The sequence below is a fragment of the Platichthys flesus genome, chromosome 16, assembly GCF_949316205.1.
Source record: "Platichthys flesus chromosome 16, fPlaFle2.1, whole genome shotgun sequence".
Lineage (NCBI taxonomy): Eukaryota > Metazoa > Chordata > Actinopteri > Pleuronectiformes > Pleuronectidae > Platichthys > Platichthys flesus.
In genome coordinates, this window is record NC_084960.1 from 9,400,338 (window position 1) to 9,427,782 (window position 27,445).

Here is a 27,445-nt window from a genome sequence, read left to right on the forward strand (position 1 = left end):
GTTGTGTCATCAGGCCCCCTCCCTGCTTCCTGGAACAGTCTGTTGCAAACCAAGAGTTTTTTTTTCTGAACACATCAGATAAGCAGAAAGCATACGCTTCCCATAATCAACAGGCTTGCGACACCACAAACCCACTTCGCTCTCATGAAAAGAAACAAGCCAGGGATACATCGTGGTGACATGGTAGAAGAAAGTCCATTTTGACATCTGAACAACCTGAAACGACTTGAAGGATGCTGGTTTCTGTGCTGGGCTCTTCCTGGAAATCAAATACCTTATTTGGAAGCCAAATTACATGAGTGCCATTCAAATGTCCATGAGTTTCCAGTAATTCAGATATGACACAGGGAAATACCTCATTACACTGCACATCACATTCAGCACTTCCTGTCAGTTTTCATATTAGAGACTTTCTTGCCTATTTCCACAACCATTCAAATATATTCAGTTGGGTCCAAGAGACTGAGATCCTTGGACGCCTACTCACTCCCCCAAAGTCACAATGCAGTTTATTTCTGTGCGGTTGCTCAAGGACAGACAGAGCATGTTTGTTAGCTGCAGTGTTTAAAAGGGGGATAACAACATGTAAATGTTTAACAAATGGGACCCAAAGGTCGGGAAGCTCTCATTTTGTCTTTGCATAAACAAATTACAATCACACATCTACGAACACCACATCTGGAAAGCTGGCCGCACATGTGGAGGAGCAGAACAGCTTCTAGTGCTCGTGGCTCTGTCCAGTGGCAGGTTTCATTTTGATTTCTACACTATGAGGAGTTCTGACTTGTTTGTATTGTGCAATTTTTGTTGTGAAACACTGCAGTTCTATTAAAATACCCTTGATTCACCTCCAAGGGTTCTTGATTTATAGTCCAATAACAGATTTGCCACCAATATACCTATCTTAGATGGTGGATTGACTGCTTTTCCACAAAACATCCTTCATGAGGATTGGACTCAGTAAACTTTGTTTTATTTTGCTAATGAATAACAGCTTTTTTTTCAGGATGAGCAAACTGTATTATAATCAAAACTAAAGTTACACATGGGAGGGGAACTGAAGTCATTCGATTTTCCATTCGCTATGAAGTCAGACACGGACATGGTAGAATATACAAAAGCAGCTGCAGCACATTACTTGGCTATCAAGTCGAATTTCTCTTCTCTCGCATACTTCTTACGAACGCCAATTTGTCGTTCTGGATGGAGGTTGTCGAGGTGATCCATCCAATTTTTTACTGGATAGGTTTTTCCAACACAAGTCTGAAGAGAGAACAAGTCTTTATTAGGAAACATCTGTGCAGACAGACACCGCTTGTGTGCTCAGGGTGTGCAGATGGACACTGATAGCACCTCTTCTCTGGAAGCAACAATAATATCTGTATTGTGACACGTCAGCTTTCTTTGGAGCTTCTTAATACCAAAGAAGTACCTGCCAGTTCTTATCAATTCTCTTAAGATAGCTTTGCTGTAGTTAATACATATTGTGAAGTGCTACTGGAATGACAATGCAACACAATGCAGGGAAAGCTATAAATCTTTTGATGTGGAACTGAATTCACTGCTTCCCCAATAGCCCCCCTTTAAAAAGTCATGAGTTTTCTAGTGCGTAACACACACAAGTTGCCTATGTGGAAACTTCAGCCTGCTTCTGTTCATTTTTTATTTCCCGCACACAAACCACGAAAGGTCAATGTATCGAGGTGTGCGAGCGAATCAGAAAACAGATGCCACACGTGCACGATCACCAGGTCAGTGCCGGGCAAAGGGTGCAGCATTTCAAAAGCGCCACAGTCACAGTGGAGGGGCTTTCAAGAAAAAACGCTCGCTGAGCTGAAACAAAGGAATAATAGAACGTGAGAAAGAGAGAAACAGGTGGACATGTGGTGCAGCTGTAAGAGAAACCAGCCGAAGAAGAAGAAAAAATAAAACTGCTTTCACAAAGGCACTTGAAAGGATGGTAATCCGGCAGGATAAGGATCTGTTATTATTCCACACTTACGGGAAAGGTCTGACCACACTGCACTGTTGCTGTGGCAACCAGGTGACATGGCATGATTCGCTATGCAAACAGGTTCCAGTGGTCGACGGAGAATGGAGACCACAGTGACCGACCCCGACCAGAGGGGGGCGAAAGTGACACCGGGCCAAACCCCGCATTCACCCGGCGTTCACCCGGCAGCCTCTGTAGAATTTCCAGTCAACAGAGGTACAGATACAATCATGCACATACAAGTCTATTGCGATTGGCAGACAAACGCGTGCACACACACACACACACACGCAGACACTCTGACACACTGACACACTTTGACCTAATATTGGCAGGCAGTTGAGTAATTTCGCACAATGCAGTGAAAACCAAAATAAATCAACCTCAGTGTTATTTATTTATCATTTGTTCTGTAATAAGATGGCAGAGCTGCGGCGCCCGCCTGCAGGAACAAAGCACAAGGTCACCGGGTCAGCAGACACTAAATCAATCGAACCAATATCAAATCAATTCATTTAGATTTCCTTTTCTCCGTTCAAACGTACAACATTGGGAAAACAATTTGCCAGAGCAGTGTGATTTGTTTGACCTGTACCTTACATTTGCCCCATTCTAATCCATAGCACATGTAACAGACACAATGCAGTCAATTCAAAGTAATATTAGAAATCTACTTGCCCAGGGCTGTTTCATTTACATTAAGAATTGCTGTGAATGTCTCATATGTTCTAGGTGTTTACACGTTTCATTTTCTATGCCTGGTATGAACACTGAAAGCATGCTGGCGGCTTATGTGCTGGATTATTTAAGTCTTGCACATAAGACTTATTTTTTACTGTCTGATTTCTTACAGAAGTTTCAATTCATTACAGCATGGAGTAATTGCATTCAACACTTTGTGTATATTGTATTCACCCTCCAGCACCCGAGCACCCACCTGTCAGACTTTTCCAAATAAAGTCGTAATTTTCTACACCATCACAACTCAACAGTAATATAGGCGTCACCATGGCTACTGCAGGTGACATCCCCCCATTAGTCGGGTTCTAAGTGCATAAGTAGATGTGGATGCAGTTGAAATGACCCAGATACGTTTTTCTTCCCGATCACAAAGAAGCAGTAACTCTGTATTCTCCAGTTTGAGATCAAATGGCTGCGTTGTGATGGATGCTCTCCGGGCACAGTTTTGGGGTTCATTCTCTCGGGACGCTGCTGGGGACGGTTGAGACGAATGGGCCGGACTGTATCTGTCCTGCATGAGAAACCCAAGCTCCTCCGGTCTTAGGTAATGCCATCGTGTGTGCGGACGCCTGCGCGAGTGGATCGGGTGACAGCACAGAGACCGGGGGGAGGTACTTCCATTTTTAATCAGCTCACTGACACACACACGCACTCTCTGCCTGTTTGTGTGTGTGTGTGTGTGTGTGTGTGTGTGTGTATTTGTGTGTGTGTGTGTGTGTTTCATGATGAAGCCAATTCTCATGAAACAAGGCCTACAGATTAAACCACTCTATTATGTGTCTACAAAATATTTCTAGTGCTATCAGAAGAAGAATGAATGAATGAGAAACAGTGAGCTCTTCAGAGACACATTGATCAAAGAGGTAATAGGTTTCCGTCTTGCTAGTTTTTTGTTTTTTTAAGGGCAGCATAGATGCACAAAGGCAACACACACAGAGAAAGTGAGGCCTCTTTATACTCTAGACTCACATTCCAACAGGTGGGTTGTGTTCCCATAAGTCTGTAAAGTCTTATCTCGAACTAAGAACACAATGCAATAACTATACAACACCTTCCTCCAGACACTAAATAACCTGTTTTATCCCACGGGGTTTAAACAGACTGTGTGGGTGTGTTTGTGTGGTCCAGGTATTGGTGTGTTGTGGGGACCTAAATCTGTTTACACACAGACATTATGGGGACACAGACATTTTCACGTATTTCCCAGGACATGGAAGCTTGGTTGTTGGCTTAGTTGTAAGGCTTGATTGAATTCATGAAACTGTTGGGCCTTGGCATTCTACCAATTGCCATTCTAATTAGCTTTGTTTTTCTCCAGAGGCTTGTGAAACTGTAAGTCACCAGTCCAACACAGACACCGGCTACATGACTGTGCTGTCCAACAATTCACATGAACTGCATGAGCGAGTGGTTCCTTTTTCCAAGTAACATGACTAGAACGACAGCTTTATCAGCAGATGTCAAGTTCCCATGCACTCAGGACGCATTTAACAGAAAGTCGGTCAGTTATTGATTAACTAAATACTACAGGATCTGCCGCTGAGCTGATGGCCGTGCACGCACAGTCTGAGTTGTGCTTTTTCTCTGCTCTTGTGACCCCCTGTAATATATCAGCCTTTAGGGATGTTGATATAGATAAATTGTAATTGTCACTGTTTCCTAGAAGAAGGGATATAGAAGAGATAAGAGAAACGAAACATAACTTCAGAGGAAGATAACAACTTTCTTACTGGCTGCAACAACGAGGCATTTAAATAAAGCTGTCTTCCACCTCCTCTAACCCAAATGCAAGCTCCTGTCTGTTTTCACTGGACGACATAGGCAGATGGAGGAGTAGGGGTGCATACCCAGGGAAGGAGTGTTGGCAGGAAAACCAACAGTGAGCTCAAGTTAGTTCTTCTCATCTCGGCTTGACTTCTGCTTCGTCCCCCACGCAAGTTGTACGGCGAGCTGTTCAGAGCCCCTTTCTTGAATCGTAGTGGGAGGGGACTCGTCCAGCTGGTGGGGCGCACATGCCGAGGGGATTAAGTTGAAAAAGGTTGCATAGTGACCGTGCCACAGCCCTGTTTGCTTTGGCAGCAGAGCCATGTCTACGGGAATGAACTCACACATCTCAGCTAAGCCCAATGCCATGATCCAGAATTGGGGCTCTGCAGACATAGCAGTCAGCAAATGTAAGTGCAGTGCTCCATCCTTGCAGACACTGCATGATTGTTTGTTTGTTTGCCATGTTAGTATATGACTCAGAGCAACTTTGAAAATGGAGACGTTGCTCCCCCTCAAATAGCACAAAGACCATATTGATATTACCTTGTTCTGCCTCCACATGATGAGAAGATGAAATGGGTCCAAACGGAATTTCAAACTCTAGACAAAAGAGTTGTCCTCCCACAAGACATTGGGCGTTGAGGTCGTCCACATCAAAGCCTCCAGAGAGAGACAGAGACTGCAAAAAGAGAGTGGGACAAAAATTAGACCTCAAAGGTTCAGCGTGTAGAATTTAGTGACAACTAGTGGTGAAGTTGCATGTTGCAGCTGAACACCCCTCCCCTCACTCTCCCGTTAACCTTCAGTTGTCATAAAAAGACCAAAAGGTGTTTAGTTTGTAAAGTTTGAACTACTGTTAAAAAACATGACCGCCTCTGAGAGGACCTGCTCCCCATGTAAACATAAAGTATTTAAATAAACCTAGCAGAAATTATAATTATTCATGCAAATAATTGTCATAAAAAAAAAAGTATATAATAACGAAATGTATGTATGTAATTAATTTCAGTAAACTCGGATCTAATAGGACATAGGACCTTACTGTGAGGCAACAGAATAGGAGGAAACAGTGCCCACACCCATCTGGGCCTTACTGGAAGTGCGGTGCCCTTTGGATTACCTTACCCGACACGTGTATGTCAACTCATGCCTGAAACTGGTAATTTAGTTATTGGCCCGGGGACAAAAGCAGATTATGTCTCAAAACAGATGCTACAACAACAGTTTACAGACTGAACTTGTGCCACAAACGTTTCCAGTAAAATCCTCTGCAGACCCATTATGGATTCTTAATAACACAACCTAAGCTTGAGTTTACATTTTGTCTGACATGTGCAAATAAGGAGCAATGACCAAAGAGGCATAATATATACAGCGGGATGTATTTTTCTGAGATTCCACTGCTGCTGAAAACTACCATTGTGTTTGGGTCAACAGAGACATCAGTTTGTGGCCTGTGACAGACTCTGGATGAGGGACGCTTGTGCAGGGTGAGTGAGGAGTGTGGAGAATGGAAGAATGCTGACCCCTGGTGGAAGATGGATGATGGGAGGATCAGTCCGAGCAGACGAGTGGTTGGGTCAGTGTGACGTTGCATTCATCGTGTGTCCATCTGAATGATTAATTCCATGCTGTAGGCTCTCTGCACGCATAATGAGTCTGTGATAAAGCCGTTGTTTATCTCAAAGAAACCAGTGGGACTTGCTCACCGCCATGTTAATTGTTAATGGGGTTACTTGTGGGCCATTGCTTTGGAATTCAGACATCTAATGGTGATACATGGTATAGTTGGAATTATTCATTTCAAAGTTTTCACACAGTGCTAATGTAAATCGATCTTCCATTCACCTCTGAAGCCTCGCTATAGGAGCCTGGCTAAGGCAATGTTGCTCTGTGGAAACGACGGTCCATAGGACGTCTGTGGTTTTCCAGACAAAATCAACCATGAGAATTGAGATTGATATCCAATTAGATTGTTAGAATGCCTATAGATAATTGATTAACATTTTTACAGCTGGTTTAATAGTACTGTTATACAAACAATAAGTCAAATGATTAAGTGTACCTGTAAACATGTCACTCATAAGGACACACCCATAAACATTTCATTTCTGTCCTCTGACATCTAATTGCTATTTACATTTTTGTATTATTTTTGTATTATTACATTTTTATGAAATTTTAAATTTATTTTTTAAATCATTTTTATCACATTAAATTGGTGTACACAGGCTTCAGCACAATATTTTCAAATCTGCTCTGCTTTGCGAGGCAGCCTGGTTTATGTTAGTACTCTCCCAGCATCGCTTGCAGCACACAGCATTACTCAGCAGTTGGATAGTTTTTCCTGGAGCCATTGATTTCAGGAGGATTTGTAGGAGCTTAGCCATAACATCTCACAAGGATTCGGGTGATCAAATTAGAGGCCGTGTGTATCAGGGTTCATTGGGTTACCATGACTCTGGAAGGCATGCCGCCATCACATGTTCTGCGGATGATCCCAGGTGGAGTCCACATTTTTTGCAGAATTTAAATGTTGCCGTCCTTGCGCTAGTTCCTCGTTTCATTTGACCTCATTAGCCTTGCATATATATCTTGGCTCCTGGCAATTTGGTGGTCGCTGAGGAAGCTGCACGGTGCGATAAGAACACACTTGGCTGCGGCAGGAGCAATCTATCTTTGTCTCGCGAAATAAACCCAGCAAGGCTGAGATAGTGAACGGGAGAAGGTTACAAAGGTGGAGGGGAAATAAAGCCATTTGTGCACTGCTTTCCCCGTCATCAGTGTGCTTCCCTTTCTCCTGGGGATGACAGCATTGTGAGGCTTTCATCAACAGAAAGAGGGACTACTCTACTCTGCGAGACATGCCTGAACTCTGCTGCCCTTCTCTCTCTCATTCCACTTCCTGTTTGATCTGAAATCACCCTTATTTGCAATATTTTCAACTAAAAAAACGAATGTATAAAGCATTGTTCAGTTTTACTGTACATTGTACTGAAAAAGAGAGGGAAGGAAAGCTTTCCAATTTCCTTCCCTCTCAGCTGCAATGACTGAACCCTTTCAAAATGTTTTTGCTAAATATGTTTTATTCATGATTTCTATTTGGATCTGATTGATTTTGGCATCAATATCCATGAATTATTTTGTTGAAATTAAGAATAAGGTTGAATGTCCTATCTCACAATGAAAAAAAAAATCCTGGATTCCACTTTTGGTCCCCAGCGGGTCAGTTTCATTGTTAGCCGTCCAGTGGTTTTTGTGTTATCTTGCTCAAAAACAAACAAACAAACAAACCATCAAACCATCAAACAAACGGAAGACTAAAACTACATGTTTTATTGCAAGTTGGAAAATGACTCCAAATCGGCTGAGCACAGAGTTATATTAAAATATATAAGCGCTTAATTTTTGTCCTTTCAAGAGATTTTAATGCAGGATAGATTCTACTGAGGAGGAAAAGTTAATCTTTTCTTCATGTCCACACATTTGCTACTTGCTTCACGTAATAATTGTTATTATAGTGATATTTAGAGATGAATGAGAAATAAGGGAGAAAATGTGTTCCATGGCAACAGCTTTTTTTTTTCGAATCATCCCATTACAAACAAGGCACAGTTGTAATTAACTTTTCAAGTGGTTCCCAGGTAAAGAGAAAGCACATCTTATACACGCTCCTCCAGGGGTTGAGTCCCTCCTCGCTTAATGAGATCACTCCATCTTGAGACATCCCCACCCCCCTCGTCGGGCAGCGCCACAATGAAGCAATGTGATGCGGTGAAGTGTCCAGCAGGTTTAAAATTAAAGATATTACTGCAACAGGGAATACAGATAGGTTTGAATGAGAATGAAAAATTCAAAGCGTTATATTATCGTGACTCCTGCATCACATTTCCTTGTAAAGTTTTGAAAATGTTCTGGTCGCACCATAACCTTCAATTCCAGTGAGAATATACAGAATATGTATTTGAGATACTGTGCAACTGACTGGCCATGCTATTAGGATTTGAGTTATTTTTCTGTCATTTACGTAAAGGCCTACAATCCAAAGTGTGTTCCAGCTGATGAGGGCCTTTCGTCGAAGAATTGACAGCTGGACTACCGAGCCACAATCAAAGCAAAGGAATGTGAAGCAAATAACGCGGTTTAGCGGATTGCTATGGCTTCTGTCAGAGAGTGGGGAATAACAAGGCGCGTTGGGAACAGTTCAAGTTGGTGTGTTGGAAACAGGGAAAATGGACTTGGCACAAGTTTCCAATGTATGATGGTCAGATGGGGACCATTCAGGATTCAGCATCTTGCCCAAGGACACTTCGGCATACAGATGGGTCAGACTGGGGATCAAACCACCGACCTTCAGGTTGGAGGAGGACCACTCTACCCCTCAGCCACAGCCGCCCACAGTTAACTGAAATCTCTTCTTCAACCAATCTGCTCATTTCTCAGATCGGTATGGCTCTCTATCACTTGTGCGTCAACGAGCAGGGATATAGATTCACACTCTGAGTAATTTCGTCTCTTTTTTATATCACAGACTATTTATCACTTTGGCCTCCTTGCAAAAAAACACACCCAAAGGAAAGTCACGGCACAGCACAATATCAATAGCAGTTTTAAAACGGCTGGGCAGCTCCTGAGACTGTCTCAGTTCCTCTCACTGTGGGGAAATGGTGCAAGCAGTGATTTATTAACAGCAACTACGCAAAATAAACAATGATCATTAGCCGTGAGTGATGGTCAACAGCTCAAACTGACAGAATCAGGACCAACGGGCTGCAGAGTAATGATAAAAACAAACAAGACATTAAATTGGTTAAAAGCCAGCCGTCATCTTGGATATTCTTTGAAAAATGTGTAAAATGTCAAGAATTAAGAACAGAGTTTACATGATGTGGAAAACGTACAGTTGGGTCGTGTTTCTTTTTGGTAAGAGGGACCAGAGGTTCGGTAGGGTACTGAACAATTCTGCTTGCTGCGTTGCCCAATTAAGGCTTAACGCCAGCCCCTTTGCACTGCTGACAGCTCTGGAAGGTGACTCAGTGTGATGGAACTTGTTTTCTATCGTTTTATATAATGTGGACAACATCATGTGTGTCCGTGACCTGGGGAGGAGATGGCTGCTGCGTGATTTTCTCTGGGAGAACCCAGTCATTCATATGGATGTTACTTTACCACTTAGGTAATTGACTTATTAATGAGATCTGATAACTGCAGGATTCAGTCTACACCTGACATCTGCAGGTTAAAGTTTAGACCTGATATCTGCAGGTTTCAGTCTACACCTGATATCTGCAGGTTAAAGTTTAGACCTGATATCTGCAGGTTACAGTTTACACCTGATATCTGGAGGTAACAGTTTAGACCTGATATCTGCAGGTTGCAGTTTACACCTTACATCTGCAGGTTTCAGTTTAAACCTGATATCTGCAGGTTTCAGTTTAGCCCTGATATCTGCGGGTTTCAGTTTAGACCTGACATCTGCAGGTTACAGATTAGACCTTTTTTGTGAATATACAGTATTAGTTTTTGTTTCATTTAGTTTATGTGAACCTGTACACGTCTTGGGATGCAGTCAAAGTTCGGTAGAGCATTCTGATGATAAAGTGATTGTTTCTCTTTATTTTTGATTTCAGCAAAGCGATTCATTAACAAAACTACTTGGACAGGCTAAACCCTTTTAGGCAGAAAACCTTGAAGATAGCCCCAGAGGAAGAAAAGAACGATCTGAACTATGTGCAACCATTTAATCCATTCATGAAGATGTTTCATTAATGCTATGCTTTTATTCATTTTAAAATTGTTTAAATTCTGTATTTAACTCTTTTGATTAATTTTTTAATCCGTTTTATTTGTTTTGTCTTACATTCTGCCTTAAAATTTGTCATAGTACCTTTTGCATTTTATGTAGATTCCTTGTTGTTGAAATGTGTTGTACAAATCAACTTGCCTTGCCTGTTGTAGGCCTAGGGCTTGTAGCAGCATTGAGATAATGATGTGAAAAACAAGATCTCAAATCTAACCTTTGCCTACAGCATGTAATGTTGCATGGACTTATAAGAGGTTTCTAATCAACCTTGTAAATACTGTTATTTTGTTGATGTTCTTACATGCGGCCCTGTTTTTTATTCCCCTGTTACTATTTTTTAGTTTTATAGTTTTTCCTGTGATTCTTGAATATTGGCTGTACAAAAAACATTTGTATTTTATTTGATACAAAGATATATAAACACTTTTTTATGATTAATTTAACTTGACACGGGGTGTAAGGATATGTAATATATTATGTTTACCCCGTTGATGGGGATTGTGCACGATTGATTGAAAAGACAAATTTCAAGGATCAACTTTAAAAACAGACGTTTTAACATCAGCCAAGAGGTTTTGAGCGAGGAAAGCTGTTCTGATTAATAAATAGGCTGTGTTTATTCCAAAATTTCTTTAAACTGTGAAGTTTGTCCAATCAGAATTAAAGCACTCAGTCAAAGACGAGGCCACAAACCAAAGACTGATGGCCGAGAACCAACTTTGGTGGTTTTCTGCCAGGGAGGATTGAATTATTATGTTCTATAAAACTTTAATGGGATTTCAGCAGGCCTAATATATAAAGGGGAGGCAGGGAGACTGAGCCGCTGTGCTTCGGTCCTTTCTTTATAGCCCCCCCGCTCTCTGTACCATGTGAGAGAGGATTACTGGGCAGGGAGCTGTAGGACAAACAGCTGAGTGGACACAATGTTTCATGGTCTGGATTTTGATTCACGGGCTGAGGCGAATTCAATCATGCTGCAAATCACATTTGGGCAAACACAAGCACCGCATTCAACGCTTACAGCCTGACTCGACCAGGAGCATCCTTTAGCAGAGACCTCTGCGCTGCTTTCCCATTACAAGGCTGAGCGCTGCAATTTAGAGGTGTGTTTCAGTCCACTTACGACGCTATTAGTCGAAAGTGCAGCTCGTATTTTGGCCTGAACCAGTCAAATTTAGGTGAAATGAAAAAGTCATCAGTCTAATCGGGTCAGTTCCAGTCATAAACAGTAAGTATTCATTCCCATGAGATAAAACAGACCTGGGTTGATTTCAGTTTCAAGCGTTTTGTGCAAATTAATGATGAGTCATCTGTGCGCACCAAAGTTAATCATGGTGTTCCACAGGGCTCTGTGCTCGGCCCAATTTTATTCTCATTATATATGCTTCCACTAGGAAACATTATCAGGACACACTCGGTAAATTTCCACTGCTATGCGGATGACACCCAGTTATATTTGTCAATAAAACCTGAACAAAGTAATCAATTAACTAAACTTCGAACATGTCTCAAGGACATAAAAACCTGGATGACCCGCAATTTTCTCTTATTAAACTCAGACAAAACAGAGGTTATAATACTTGGCCCCAAACACCTTAGAGATGCATTATCTAATGATATAGCTGCGCTAGACGACATTGCCCTTGCTTCCAATGAAACAGTCAGGAACTTGGGAGTGATCTTCGATCCTGATTTATCCTTTAATAGTCACTTAAAACAAATTTCTAGGACCGCTTTATTCCACTTGCGTAATATTTCAAAAATTAGACATGTCCTTTCACAAAAAGATGCAGAAAAACTAGTCCACGCCTTTGTTACATCGAGACTGGACTATTGTAATTCATTATTATCAGGCTCCAGCAGGAAGTCGTTAAAGACTCTACAGCTTGTCCAAAATGCTGCAGCACGTGTCCTGACGAGAACAAAGAGAAGAGAGCACATTTCTCCAATATTAGCATCACTACACTGGCTTCCAGTTAAATCTAGAATAGAATTTAAAATTCTCCTCCTCACCTTCAAGGCCCTTAATAATATAGCGCCTTTATACCTTAAAGAGCTGTTAATACCTTATAAACCCACTAGAGCACTCCGCTCCCAGAATTCAAGCCTACTTGTCGTCCCTAAATTCTCTAAAAGTAGAGTAGGAGCCAGAGCTTTTAGCCATCAAGCCCCTCGGCTGTGGAATAATCTACCACTTTCAGTTCGGGAGGCAGTCACCATCTGTTCGTTTAAAAGTAGGCTCAAAACCTTTCTTTTTGATAAAGCTTATAGTTAGAGCTAATTAGTGCGCCAGAACGTTACTTGTTCTATTTTATGACACATGACACACGGAGCTTCTCTTTCCAGCTTCTCCTTCCTCTTCTCCATCCCTATCCCCCTTCCCCGGAATCCCTTTGCTTTATCACCCGCAGATCCAGGGCCTCTGTGGCCGCACCATGGATTACGGTTTGTGGATCGCGCACCGGGGGTCGCGGTGTTGGATCCAGTGTGGCGGATTCTGAGTCATGTGGGCTGATCGTGGTGCTGGTGGCGGACCCTGTGTCGCGTTGGCATTGGGCACGGGCGGTGGACCAGGACCGCAGTGGTGGCTTGTGATGGGTCCTCCTGGTGGGCGGCGGTGGACGGTGACTGAGGACTGAAGTGGCGTCTGGTCTGGATGGTGGATCGTGGTCTAGATGGTTGCTGAGCATGGACTGTGCTTCATCAATGCTGCTAGAGACTTTGATTATTGCTGATGTTCTCCTGCACGTGGCATCTATTGCACTTCTGTCCGTCCTGGGAGAGGGATCCCTCACATGTGGCTCTCTCTGAGGTTTCTACATATTTTTACCCTGTTAAAAGGGTTTTTTGTAGTTTTTCCTTACTCTTGCTGAGGGTTAAGGACAGAGGATGTCACACCCTGTTAAAGCCCTATGAGATGAATTGTAATTTGTGAATATGGGCTATACAAATAAAATTTGATTGATTGATTGATTGATAAATTTGGTCATGACCCCTCAGATTAAAAACATGGTCTGAATTTAGATTTCTTGAGCTACTGTATATAAAGGCTTTGCTCGTGAGTCAAAAGGCAAAGACAGTTGAATAGCTGGTTAAATCGTATTTTTCTGATCGCTCCCAATACGTGCAATTTAATGATGAGTCATCTGTGCGCACCAAAGTTAACCATGGTGTTCCACAGGGCTCTGTGCTCGGCCCAATTTTATTCTCATTATATATGCTTCCACTAGGAAACATCAGGACACACTCGGTAAATTTCCACTGCTATGCGGATGACACCCAGTTATATTTGTCAATGAACGAAGTAATCAATTAACTAAACTTCGAACATGTCTCAAGGACATAAAAACCTGGATGACCCACAATTTTCTCTTATTAAACTCAGACAAAACAGAGGTTATACATTGCCCTTGCTTCCAATGAAACAGTCAGGAACTTGGGAGTGATCTTCGATCCTGATTTATCCTTTAATAGTCACTTAAAATAAATTTCCAGGACCACCTTTTTCCACTTGCGTAATATCTCAAAAATTAGACATGTCCTTTCACATAAAGATGCAGAAAAACTAGTCCACGCCTTTGTTACATCGAGACTGGACTATTGTAATTCATTATTATCAGACTCCATCAGTAAGTTGTTAGAGACTCTACAGCTTGTCCAAAATGCCGCAGCACGTGTCCTGACGAGAACAAAGAGAAGAGAGCACATTTCTCCAGTATTAGCATCGCTACACTGGCTTCAGGTTAAATCTAGAATAGAATTTAAAAATCTCCTCCTCACCTTCAAGGCCCTTAATAATATAGCGCCCTTTTTACCTTAAAGAGCTGGTAGTACCTTATAAACCCACTAGAGCACTCCGCTCCAAGAATTCAGGCCTATTTGTAGTCCCTAAAGTCTCTAAAAGTAGAGTAGGAGCCAGAGCTTTTAGCCATCAAGCCCCTCGGCTGTGGAATAATCTACCACTTTCAGTTCGGGAGGCAGACACCATCTGTTCGTTTAAGAGTAGGCTCAAAACCTTCCTTTTTGATAAAGCTTACATTTAGAGCTAATTAGTGCGGCAAACCGCACCATGGATTGCGGTTTGTGGATCGCACACCGGGGGAATCGGTGTTGGATCCAGTGTGGCGGATGTGGGCTGATCGTGGTGCTGGTGGCAGACCCTGTGTCGCGTTGGCATTGGGCACGGGCGGTGGACCAGGGCCGCGGTGGTGGCTCGTGATGGGTCCTGGTGGGCGGCGGTGGACGGTGACTGAGGACTGAAGTGGCGTCTGGTCTGGATGGTGGATCGTGGTCTAGATGGTTGCTGAGCATGGACTGTGCTTCATCAATGCTGCTAGAGACTTTGATTATTTTCTCTATGTAATCTCATTATATTCATATTTCTGTATCTTTTTCTCTCTTGTATGTCACTATTTTCACCCCAAAAAAAAAGGTTAAAAACAATTAAGACCGGGTGTCCTCCATGTTAGAGACTAGGATATGGGCAAAGTAAACTTCGAATTATCTCTGGTATTTTGTAGTTAGTATCACACTGACGTATGTTCAAGTGTGTTTTTGTCTCGACACAACATTTCCGGCGGATTTATTGTGCAAATAAATCTTCGAATTAGTGTAACCTTTATAGGCAGCAGAGTTTCAACACAGGGTTTAGAGCTTGTCTGTGGCAATTTTTTATAACAATTGCTTTTCTGTCTGGCCCAGCTCTGTATGTGATTCATTTGCATTTAGAGGCAGCAGCAAGAGTGTGGTCCCAATTCAACCTGAGGGCTGACTTGGTATTCGTGTAAGCTGCAGGACTTGTTGTCTTGTACATAAAAATATACAGTGCATGACAGACATGTCTCCATTTAGATGATCTACGGTATTTTGTGTTGCCCTCACGGAACAACTGGATTGATGTTTCGTTGTTATTCCGTGAAAATAAAAAGCCTTTCAGTTACGAGAGCATGAACGAGGTTTTTCCTGATTGTAAAAAAGAGCATCGACACAGTAAAATCCACTTGCAAAGTGAGAAAATGTTCATGGTTACAGCGATTTTTTACTTTCAGTATGCAGAGAGCAGAAGTCTCATTTTGTACAGCACAGGCAGATCATTACAATATGGAGCTGATAACTACGGCAAAGATGACAGCAACTATGAGCATCATTTGTTTTCGCTGAAAACTGCTTGAGGGATCGTCAAATTGCAATTGTCCTCAGCCCGGTTCCTGTGATTAAAGAAGTTACCAGCAGGATTGTTGTAAGCAGAAGGGCTGTACTGTTATTTTTTACATTTCCTTTAAAATCCATGGTACTCGGCGGCCAAAATTGTCATAACAATTACATTGATCAAACGCTAACTGCTTTTCAAAAGCCTTGAAATGGAAATTACTCCTGAAAATGGAGCAACAATGCAGCAGCTGTATTATGAAATACAACAGACTCTAGCACCTGTGACTCTGCTGCGAGAGTGTGGGTGTCTCCGTTGCATGGTGTTGTTCTGCTGCAGAGTCGGCAGTAAACCAACATATATATGTTAGTAAATAAATACATGTATATATATATATATATGGGTATAGTGGGTGTAATAGGTGTAGTAGTGGTACAGATTTGCTCCTCGAGTTGAAAAGCCTATCTGACACACAGCGAAAGGAAACTATCCCATACGACTGGAAAGCCCAGTTTGCCTTTGTTCATATTGACATGCACTCTGCAGGTGGGCTGAGGAAGAAGCTGTGTTTGATTAATTAAAAACATGTTTCAAGACACTTTTCACGGAGAAGACATTATACTTTTTGCTGCAAAGTCTGACAGAACTGCGAATGCAAAATAATGCTTTTTTAGCTCAACACATATATGGACTGGAAAAATGACAAAAGGCTGAGAACACTCAACATAAGTACATCATTAATATCTGCAGAGAAGACACTGTGAACGATTAGCCTATTTTTTTCTTAATTACATCATTGTGGACTGGGACATTTTAATGAAAATCATACAGAGAGGGTGAAAGGTCTGAGGCGTCACAACGAGCCAGCGTAAAACAATGAAGAAACGCTTGTTCAACAGTGACACATAATCAGCTTTTATGTCTCTATGGTTGCAGCTACGCAAAGCACCTACATTTTTATCTTGGCCATTGACCTGCTCGGTGGAATACGGCTCTATTTCACTACAGGAAATAAATACATTTCAAAAACAACAAAAATACCCTCCAACCTCAAGGCTTTTTTTTTTCCTTCACTCACTTCTTCTATAACATGGCGATAACCACTCCAGAGTCATAACGTCCCTTCATATGAGTTATTGTAGCGGCGAGCATGAGCAGCAGTCCGGTGGTCACTTCCAGGCTGTAGGAGAGCCAGGCCAGGGCCAAGGACCAACCGAAGGACACGTGCACATAGACAAGGTCCTCCGGGGACACGATCTGCTGGAACTCCTCCATGGCCCGGTTTGAATATTTGATGTAGATGCTGACGCCGCACAGGGTGAAAAAACCTGTTGGTGCACAGACACAGATAAATGGTACCACAATGACTTATGTACCTGTAACATGGAAATTGATCCATTCGACGACCTAGAATAATCATCTGTCTGTCTGACCACAAACCACAACAGTTACACAGTTGGACCATTGAGCTAGTATTGCAATTAACAAAAAATAGAAGGAAACTCAGACTAGAATTGCTGGGACCTGCACCATGTTTCTCACACTCATAGACATCTTCACTGTGAACATGATTTTGTCTTGAATTATCATCTGTTAAATGAAGGAAATTGTTGAAAACATCTCTCATCGTTAAAGAAAGTGAAGAAATAGCCCTGGATTCACCCTTTGGTCCGGACCTGCACCAAACTTTTATGAGAACTTCTCTGAGTCCTACTGCATCCTTCCCCCAGGTTTAATGGTAATCCGTCCAGAAGTTTGGCCGTAACTTGCTTACAAACAAACAAATTATTATCTTCATGCAATACAATGGATGACATTATAAAATGTATAGAATTAAACCTGTAAGCCCATTAGCTTAAAATAATTAGTCTTATTTAAAAAAAAAAAATCATCATTCATATTTAAATTATTCCATCAAGCTGCTTCGCAAGTAAATCAAAGTCTTTATGAATATGAAGCTTCTTATGTGTATTGTTTAGACTTGTTAATCCTTTAATACAGAGCTGTCAACAGGAATTGTATAATTCAGGCTAGGGCCGTGACAAGCAGTACCAGCACCCACTGCAGCAATTAACCTCCGTTAATTACTGATCATTTCAAATTACAACTGCGGACAAATTGTCTCCCAATGTCGAGTGTGCTTAGAAGTGCTTAATTAAACCAATCAATCAATAAATCAGACTTAATATGTACGGTCCAGATTCACAAATCACAAATGTCTCGTCAGGCTTAGGAAGGTGTGAATAAAGAAAGAAAGAAAGACACTAGACTTGTGCTCCTGCACTGAGCGAGATTTCGACATCCATTTTGTTTGCACAGTCCACTGTGTCCAAAGGTTGGAAAACCCAATGAATCTCTTCGAATCTGTCTCTCCATCACTAGGCAGCTGTGTCTCAGGAGCGGCTCCCCCGACTCCCCCAGCCACAGTGTCCTTGCCCTTGAAAACTCACTAATGATGTGTGATAGAAAGATAGCTGTGTACAGAGGCGTCGTTTGAATGGGTGAACTTTCACATTGATCACCCACACTTACTTTAAAGCCCTTTGGATGGATGATAAGAAGAAAAATCCACTTTATAAACACAGTCCCTTTACCATTCACGGCAATTCATCATTTGGAATTCTCTCGTACTAAAACTTCAAACTCAGAGATAGGTTGCTAGTACATTGAATAAGGAGGAATGAGAGCAGCACAAAACACAGGAATCCATATGAAAACCTTTTTCCTTTTTTCTGTTCACAGACCATCAGCGATGGCACTGAGAGTGCAGGAGCTTGGTGATTGCAGGTGATGTAACGAGGTGGAAGGGACATTCAAATCCGCTGTCTCTGCTGGGGGACATATTGGAGGCTGGGCCTGTCTGCAGAGAAGTCAAAGTAAGACCTTCATTTTCTGTGACAGAGTCATGCCGACACTCTCAGCCTTGAGCAAACTGACATTCGAGCCCATATAGACCGAGTCCAAATCGATTTCTGATGGATATGCTTCATAGTGCAGTGGAGGAAATAAAGAGCAGTCTTATTTTGCCATCATGCTACGAATGTGTGTCCATTCTGTGTAGATCAAACCTAATGGCCATTTCCACTCAGAGTGGACGCTGCAGTGCTCTGTTGGACATTCAATGCATATTTATGTGCATACACTACCCTGTATGGATCTAGTATTCATTCTGCAATCACAATTACATAGATATTAATGATTTGAGTGTCCACAAGTGTTTTCAAAGACATCATTGTGTGTAGAAAGGCAAAGCCTATCCATTTCATCGCAATGAATTTCCCCCGAAAAAGGAAGTTACATTTTAGAGTGACACACAATCACAAGAAATTGCCCACTGATCCTTCCGAGGGTCCAAGGGAATCATTCAATCAGGAACACGCTCCTCTACAGCTCGATGCCACTCCGCGGGCAGGTTTCACTCGGCATGCTGCAAAGACCTGGTTGTCGGTGTCGATGTTCTGCCTCATCAGGAACAAGCTTGCAATTATGGTTTATTTTATGCAAATTGGGCTGTCATCTGGAGAGAAAACCACTTCCCTCAATCATCACTGGCAACTATTTTTGTTTATATTTTAGGAAAGGATGTCAAATCTGTGATTCAGCACATGGGGGGGTGCTGTCAGAGCAGCGCAAACATCTCACACAGTACCACTACTACGGCAAGTCAATCACACAGCGTCCGCTCCCAAAGAGATTGAATAAAGAGACGGAAGTGCTGCACAGCACTGACACACCCACCAGTCTAAAAGTGCTTTGTGACTAATTTCCTTATTTGCACCATTAAATCCCCATCTTCACCCACTCCAGCAGTGAGAGCAAAAGTATCATTACCTAACCCGACTCAATTAAGTCAAATGGGGCTTTTAATGTCCATGAGGAGATATTTAATACGTAGCTCCAAGTTCAAACCCATAGGAGAATTTTTGTTCCAATCGAGTGCAAGATATAATATTTTCACAAATGTAGCTGTACAAGAGACGTGTTGAGAGGCTGAGACGTGCCAACAACCAGGGGCACGTTGTTTGATGCAACTCAGAAGTGAGTGAGAGCAGCTGATATTTGGATTTTCAAGGTTTCCTTTGTGTTCTTATTGCACACAAACACACTTACATTCACACACAAACCCAAGGATTTTCTTCGTGCAAGCCCTCAAGTATAGAGCACTTTTGCTGGAGGCTGAGAAAATAGAAACAGTTGATAGTTATTGTGTAACTTACTGCAGAGGAGAAGGTGTGTTGCTGATCCGGCCAACAATTTCGGGCTGCGGGCCAACGAACTGACAAGCCCAAAGATCCAGCCAAACACCAGCATGACCAGGCTGAGGGGCAGCAAGATGACCACCACCTTGTGTAAGCCTGCAAACACACACGCGCGCACACACGATCACACAATGCATACTGCACTTACTGCACAGTTGTTAAAAGGATATGCTGTGACTGATATAGGCCCTGTGTCTACAAGTCAACTGGATTTTACCCAGTGCAACCTTTTTTGGAGCCCTTTGATATTGTCAGATTGATTTCAATAATTCGGGTATCCATTCATTTTATATTTTCTACTCCAGCAAGACCTGAAAATCAACTTGCAGAATATTGGGAGTGTCTTGAAATAGCGTATTGTCTCCGTGAACAACTAGACTGTTTTACAAAGTCTAAAGTTAAACTGTTTTTGTTTGCTTTGTGGTTAACACCTGGATATACCTATCTAACAGCACAGCTTGTAAACACAATGTCTTATTTCTGTTTTCCTTCCTTTCAGCAGCCACCACAACCTTTAAATTTACCACTGCAAGGGATCTCTTTTTTATGTGAACTTTTAAATCAACTCCTGCTTCAGCCGATGAACAAACCCACTCACCGAGAAGGTGCCTTTCCACCTCTGACAGGCTGGACATGTTTGCCGTGAAAGACGGGATGACCGAACTACTGTTTGCACCTGAAAATGTCAAGGGAAAAGGTTACACATGACAGGATATAAAGACAGAGCTGTAGGACTCTGCACAATTGCTCTCGGATTCCAAGCCACCTGCTATTTTTTTCTTTGAGGTCTGCAAATAATTAGATGTAGAAATGCAACCTGTGATTAAATGAATTCAACAAGTTAAGGGTGGCCTTTACATTTCACTTCACCTGTGCATGTGTTGACTGTTTTGCACCATATTAATTGAGCCAGTGCATTTTCCACTGCTGCCAATTTGTCACAGGTGGCAGCTGCTTGAGACGCTTCACTGTATGTTGCCTTGTTTCTTTCCTGGCAGCTACTTTGCGTATCATGGTGCGGCCACAGATTGAACGCCTCAAGCTGCGCAGCTAACAAGCAGATAACATTGCAGCTGTGTCGAAGAGCATCCTTTCCTCTTTGCAGCCTTGCCTGCAGGGGCTGATACAGAGGTCCCCACGCAGTAGTATCAGTTATTACTTAGGGGGGTTAGTGGGGGGAGCTATTATGGGTCTATTATTGCACACTTAGAGGCAGCACCTGCGGTTCATCACACTCACCAAATTTGAAGTGAAAAATTGAAAAATACATTTTAGAGCAGTTGCTATTCATCATATGACCAGGTTCCATTGATTTCACCAAACATACAGCACTGGGGTGACACCTCCTCTGGGCACAAGCTAAGAGCCACTAGCAAAAAAAAAACCACTGACAAATGTTGTTTCAGACACATCCTTCAAGAGCAACGCACAGTAATGGGTATCAAGATTCAACTTCTTTCTTTTTGTGACAACATCAGAGGCAACATCAATACTGACATACATGTACGTGCCAGCAGTGCAAACACTCCTGGTTCAATTTAGACCTTATGCATATGTTGTGCCTTTTACGCAAGACACCATTGATATTTAGCTGCCCTGGCGAAGCTGCGCAAAGTTGTCCTTAAACAAAATAGGACTGCATTCAATAGTATTTACATTTTACGTGAGTAGATGAATTAATAGCCTCTCAATAAAAGCTCGTGCAAAGTACAAACCACGTGCAGAGGTTGAGCGGACCACATACCATAAATCCTCCACAGTCCAGAGTGAGAACTCAGGTCGTCTGAGCCTGTGTGGTTGGGTTTAGTCACGTCGATGATGTACCAGTAGTCAGTCCCAATTGCCACTGCGAGGAGGCAGAAACTGAGCAAAGCTGAGCCCCCAGCAGCAACGATCACAGATCCGTACCTCATTTTAGATATATACGGTCCGCACGCAGGGCGCAGTGACGCTGTACACCTTTTATTTCACTGTAATCTCGACCGACGCTCCAAGATGTGCGATGCGTAAAAGCTGTCCTTGCGGATCCTTCCCTGGAAAGTGTCGCTCCTCGGCGCTGCAAGCATGTCTATACATTTAGTTTTGGTTGAGCTGAAATAAAATATAAAATCAATAAAAGATACATTCAATCATCATCATGTTTTAAATCTTTTTAAGAAAAAAGAAAAGAAAAGAAAAGGGATTAAGAAAGAGAGATAAGCAGGATGCGCAACTCTGCGCCAGTTTCCACCACACTGACAGATAATTGTGGCGGACAGCAGCAGCACTGCTCCTGATTGGACCCATAATGGAGTAAAACACCGTGTTTCCGGTACTGCCCTTTCAAAATAAACGTCCAACCAGGAGTATAGATATTGAAAATGTGTTTGGCTTTTACTTATGGATGCAAAATAGCCAATTTCCGACTTCTGTTTGATCATTAAAGTGAATTTGACTATTCAACAGTAATTTAAGCCTATTTTCACCAGTAACAGTGGCTTCTACATTGACCAAACAAAGATACAACTGTGACCCCACCCAGGCTTTAATCATCATACCCAGTACGAAAATTCAGCTTAGGATTTAATGTTAGAAACAGACAAAAGAAATTAAAATCAACAGTTGAGCCTTTATTGCTTTCACCTAATCATAAAGATATAAACGTATCCCTGGTTTTAGAGATGATTGTATTTTCATTTCCATGTGGGAAATTCTTATTTGATGTCGCTGATAAAGGGAGACAGCCGCTACGTGCTTTGCGAACAGGAGGAAAAATTCACCTTAAACTGATGAGAGGTGTAGTCAAAACTTTAGCATCCGATTGCAGTGTTGTTTTTTCAAAATGAAACAGTCAATGTCATTCTGCTTTGTTTTAGATCAGAAAAATAAGTAGTAGGACAAAATATTTGACATAAATATCAATAACAAGAAAAACTCACAAATAATTATACAATAAATGAAAAAACTGTGAAAAAGTCTATTTCTGTAGCTCTACATTCATTCATTTACTTTATCAACATTTCTCAATTTATTTATCTGTTTATTTATTTATGATGTCATACATTAAAAGAGGATGAATTGGATTTAAGTATGGACTCGTTACCGTAAACAACCAAACAAACAGACAAGGAGGTGGATGTGATCAACATAATATAATATAATATATCAGTCTTTTCTTCTAGTATCTCTATCTGTACCTTTTTTGTTGCCAGAACGGAGCCCTGGTTGCCAGGTTGTGTGGAATTAGCCTCAGCGACCAAGTTGGAATCAGGTAAATCACTCTCAATTTTTAGTTGTTTGGAGTTCTAAGCTAATCGCCCTCTCAGTTTTATCAGTTCTGTGCTAAAGAGTTTACACAGTATGCAGAGTCCCATTTGGTTTAATGGTAAAGAGTACTTCTCTACATCCATTCCTCTCTGTAGCTTTTAACAAGCTGGGCAGTTTCACGGCTCTTTCTTGGATCCTAATTAAAAATGGAAATGTGTCTTTCAGCAACGCATTGGTTTTGTGCTACTGTGTTTCTGTGGCCTGAGACTCAGAGAGCAGGGTTTAGTCCCTTTACCATATACATCTACTTGTATTTGGTACTGTACGTGGCTGGTGAGGTTGATCTGTGACAAACCAATTTTCTCCTCCGTCTTTCTCTGAAGCCTAACAAAATGGAATGTAATTTGCAGTTTCTTACTGTGTATAATTATGTCGTGAGTTTGTTCGAGCTCAGTGGAGTCAACGAAAAAATCCTTTTTGGGTTTCACCGAAGTCAGGACTTTTTGTTCAGGTCTGGCAGACTGTGTGCAGATCCCGCAGTCGCTGTAACAGCTCTCTATGGGAGGCTAATCACATCAGTTCGTGTGCAAATAGAAGTTCTCTAAATATACAGATGGAGACAATACAAAAGAATCACACAATGTACAGATTGTCATTCTCCTTTTCACTGCACATGCCAATCAGAATTTTTTTTTTAGAGCTGGAGTGCAAAGCTCAGTCAGCAGTAATCTTGCAGTTGAAATCAATTTAACATGTAATAGGTTGTCTTGTTCAGACATACAATGTTCAGATTCCACAGGGCATTAACACTGTTTCACTGTTCATGTTGCAGATGCGATTCCGATTTTAGAAGGAGGTTTAAATATGATAGATGATATTGTATAGTCTATATACCATATTCTATGAACCTTTCCCTGGGCAGGAAATCAGCTAGTGAATTCGACACAAAGCTTTATTTAGTTTTGGACTCATACATATTTATGAATTACTCATTACTCCAAGCATCGTTTATTTGCAATATTCCTTATGAATAAAAAGCGTGCACTCGCTTTTGATCTACAACAAATCACAAGTTGATTTCTCTGTAACTTTTGCATTTTTCAGACACTCACCTTTATGGAGCTAATCCCAATAATGTGAGGTTGTGTGTCTGACAGCATAGCACAGACACTACTGTGTTGTTAATCCAGAAAACAACATTGACTTCAACCGTAGAACAGTGCCAGGAGTACATGTTGACGTCGAGCTGTCAAGTCTCAACAGAGCTCCACAGCTTTCCGGTTCACACTCACACAGACAGCCGGGTGAGAAAAGTGGTTCACGTGAAATCGACGTGTCTGATTTACTTTTAAAGCTCAGTTAGATTCTGTTTGCAATTACTGCAATGTTTGCCCCCTGGTTTTTAATGCACCTTTGCCAAAAACTGAGTCTATGTGACGTTAAAGGAAAGTTAAGCCGTTGAAACAGTTCAGTGAGCAGTGTGTGAGGATCAGGGCCGGCGACCAAGGCGTGAATGAGCTGTGATTCTCAAAGAAAACTTTTGCCAACGTAATCTGTGGATCAAACACGAGGAGGCATGAGTGTCAATTTAAAATCTGTTGCGCTTGAGAAAAGGTGACACACGTGTGTAAATGAAATACCATGCTATGTTGTGGATGAATGTTTTGAAAACTGTCAGACAAGGTGATGCCTGGAGGTTTTCCCATACGTACTGTGAAATCATGTCTTTTTGTTTTTCTTTGAGGGCTTTTTTACATATTGTGTTTCATATGTATGAGATGTTGAGTTGCTGGAAGTGTCAGCAGATGATCTAGAATGCAGTGAGGTGTGTTGCTAACAGCTTGGTTTTCTGCAGTCGATTGCATCAGGATATGTTGTTTTTACTGCACCTGTCACTGACTATTACTGCAGCAGAATTAACTGCTGTAGGCACACACTGCCACCCGGTGTAGTGAATGGGAAACACTGATCGGATTCTTCTATGCCTGTAATTAATGTAGGAATAGCCAAGGAAGTGTTTTTCTATTGTTTTTTGGTGTGATAGACCTATGGGAGGTATTCTGGAGCCAAGAAGACACAGACACACTCCAGTTGAAGAAGCATAAACGATAACAGCGATTATGTGTCAATGTTGTTTAACTGCTCCCACTGTCGTGAGTCAGGTTTTCAATTCAAATGTCATGTAGATTCAATCAAATTCAGACAAAACTGAAAAAAAAAAAATGTGATTATTTGTTTCATCTATGAGTTTGAGGAATGTTCCATTATATTCAGTTCAAATTTCTGGCGTCTCTGTGCAGGTTTTTTAACAAGAAAATCTAACATGCCTAGTCTTAGGAGGCAGTCACGAATAAGAGTCACCAAATATAATACATAGAATTGATTATACTTCATACTTATCATTCATTCTAAGTCTTTCGTTTGTTGGATAATTCTGACTCTGGCAGGCATATAATTATCCACAGCTTGATCATTTGTTCACTGGAAAAATAAGGGTTGAGGACATTTTGACATGAATTGACGGCTGCCGTCTGAATGACTGATTCAGAAATGTCACACATATTTATTTTTTAGACATTGGCATTCAATTCTAGTCCCGGAGCCAACAATGATGTTGTCATGTGTTTATTGTTATCAACATCTTTAAAAAACAATATAACAAAACGAAAATAATAAAACAGCAAACATCTATATATATATATATTTTTTTTTAAATACATTCTAAAATATGGCCAGAGTCTCTCTATAGAGCTGAAACAGGGTGCGTAGGTGTCTGAGCCTTGCAGACCTTGCTCTCTACAAAGTTTCCCTATCAAGTGCAAGTTTCGCACGTCACACAATCATTGGTTTTGATATTGCACTTGAACTATTGCAAATTGATTTCTTCCTGGAAGACAGCTGACAAATATCTACATGATTAATTGTATACAGGCTCACCAACATCTTTTTCAAACCAGAATCACGGCTTTGCACCTGTATTTCTCTGCCATCTAGTAAAGTTTACTTCCATGACTGTATTCATCAGGTTTTCTTTTCCATTCCCCCCCATTAGTGGGTGTTGATCGACTCTGACAGAACAGGATGTGGTTTGCTGTACAGATCGTGAAGCCCCATGAGGCAACTTTATTATTGGTGATACAGGGATGTATAAATAAAATGTATTAATCTCTGTTGTTTTTATCTTGTCTACTTTACTAGTTTGTGAATGTGTCCATGTGATGACCTGGAGGCTGGTTCTGAATGACAGGAAGGTTGCAGCAGTGACAGTAAAGGCAGTGCTTCAATTATGGATGTTGCTAAGAACAAGATACTAATTTTAAAATGTGGATGCTTCACTTTGGGCACAATAGAAGATGTGTACAATCACCATAGATTCAAGATAAGTGTTACCAATTCTGTATCTGACCTAAAGGGAAATATGGCCCAAATCTCTTCTACTGAGCTATTTCACTGAATAATGGTAAAAAAATGATTTAGCAGGACATTGTGATATTTTTGGTATATAATGTCATGGCTTTATACATTTCTACTATTAGACATCTGTGTGAAATGCTGTCACAACTAGTATAACCGGCCATTTTTCGTGAGGTCGAAGTGACCTTTCACCACGAAAGCCAGTTCCAACAGAACGTCACAACATCAGCAGCAATGCAACTGTTATTTACTTGAAATGCCAAGTATGAGTTAGGGAATGGTTTAGTGTTACTGACTGTTGTTATTCTCTGCAAATCATTTCAAATATTTTCCCGACTGAAGCAAAAATAAATTTGCAGGCGATTTTCTTAACTGCACATTTCTCCAGTGATTAAAAAAGTGTTGAGACAAGGTTTTCCGATGTAGGCAAAGGGTTGGTATCACACCTACTGATTCAATTTATCTGGACTCACGTGTCAAGTTATTTCGGTACAACTCGATAATTTTAATTCAACCTTGCAATAAATCCTCCTCTGAATCATCAACGCAGTCCTCTTGGATTTGTAGTCCAGAGTTGAAATGTATGTTAGATGACGACGATTAAATGATTGAACTATACCCTCGAAAACAAGGAGTGACATAGTACCAAATTAATTAATTTTATTGTTTCAGTTTGAGTGTGGGTAAGCAAATATTTCAGGGTTTCTCTGTTTCAATGGTCTAATGAGTTGTTGCAGTCCACTCATATGTATTCCAGTAAGTAGATATACCACCTAACTCTGAACATAAGTACAGGGTAAAAAGGGATACAGAGTGCAGTATGGTTTAAGGCCCCCAGGCAAAACACTAGCAAAGCACTCCCACCGGGTACAGTAAAAATGATGTATCGTCCATCAGATACTTTCAATGTGCTCCCCTTTTGGTTTCTTGCTTGTCCCTGACATGCCACACTGACAGATCACTACCCATGATTGATTTTCAATGTGTTTGTGAATGTCGTCAGGACTGATGTCGTCACGGCTGATGTGTGTTACATTTGTTTTGGTTTTGATAGACAGAAAAACCTGCATAGA

At 41.4% G+C, this 27,445-nt stretch overlaps 2 protein-coding genes and 1 long non-coding RNA gene across 7 annotated transcripts; 2 read left to right on the top strand and 1 right to left on the bottom strand.

Moving 5' to 3' along the window:
- The first annotated feature begins 677 nt into the window (after positions 1-677).
- Positions 678-26,917, top strand: LOC133970569 (uncharacterized). 5 transcript variants are annotated; one of them, XR_009924321.1, is made up of 5 exons: positions 1,738-2,209; positions 5,939-6,080; positions 18,196-19,802; positions 20,212-22,962; positions 26,157-26,917. It is a non-coding gene; the product is annotated as an uncharacterized LOC133970569 (long non-coding RNA). The 5 variants fall into 5 exon arrangements; XR_009924318.1 differs by lacking the exon at positions 26,157-26,917 and adding an exon at positions 3,132-3,345 and having other exon boundaries at positions 20,212-20,557; XR_009924319.1 differs by lacking the exon at positions 26,157-26,917 and having other exon boundaries at positions 1,744-2,209; positions 18,196-18,329; positions 19,030-19,802; positions 20,212-20,557.
- Positions 11,606-13,265, top strand: LOC133970567 (uncharacterized). Its single transcript, XM_062407455.1, has 2 exons — positions 11,606-12,538; positions 12,716-13,265. The coding sequence occupies exons 1-2, from the start codon at positions 11,686-11,688 to the stop codon at positions 12,817-12,819; spliced, it is 957 nt and encodes a 318-aa protein (XP_062263439.1). The 5' UTR covers positions 11,606-11,685; the 3' UTR covers positions 12,820-13,265.
- LOC133970568 (transmembrane protein 235-like) lies at positions 16,537-21,625 on the bottom strand. The gene is made up of 4 exons (XM_062407456.1): positions 21,457-21,625; positions 20,311-20,388; positions 19,671-19,808; positions 16,537-16,781 (listed from the first exon to the last, which is right to left on the bottom strand). The coding sequence occupies exons 1-4, from the start codon at positions 21,623-21,625 to the stop codon at positions 16,537-16,539; spliced, it is 630 nt and encodes a 209-aa protein (XP_062263440.1).
- Positions 26,918-27,445: the final 528 nt, after the last annotated feature.

Bases quoted from the DNA above. Each gene is read 5' to 3' on its own strand.
- LOC133970567 (XM_062407455.1), top strand. From the start codon at position 11,686: ATGCTTCCACTAGGAAACATTATCAGGACACACTCGGTAAATTTCCAC. The intron at 12,539-12,715 runs GTAGGCTCAAAA...TATCACCCGCAG, and splicing joins CACCATCTGTTCGTTTAAAA to ATCCAGGGCCTCTGTGGCCG.
- LOC133970568 (XM_062407456.1), bottom strand. From the start codon at position 21,625: ATGAGGTACGGATCTGTGATCGTTGCTGCTGGGGGCTCAGCTTTGCTC. The intron at 19,809-20,310 runs GTGAGTGGGTTT...GTGTGTTTGCAG, and splicing joins GGTGGAAAGGCACCTTCTCG to GCTTACACAAGGTGGTGGTC. The intron at 16,782-19,670 runs GTAAGTTACACA...GTGCACCAACAG, and splicing joins AACACACCTTCTCCTCTGCA to GTTTTTTCACCCTGTGCGGC.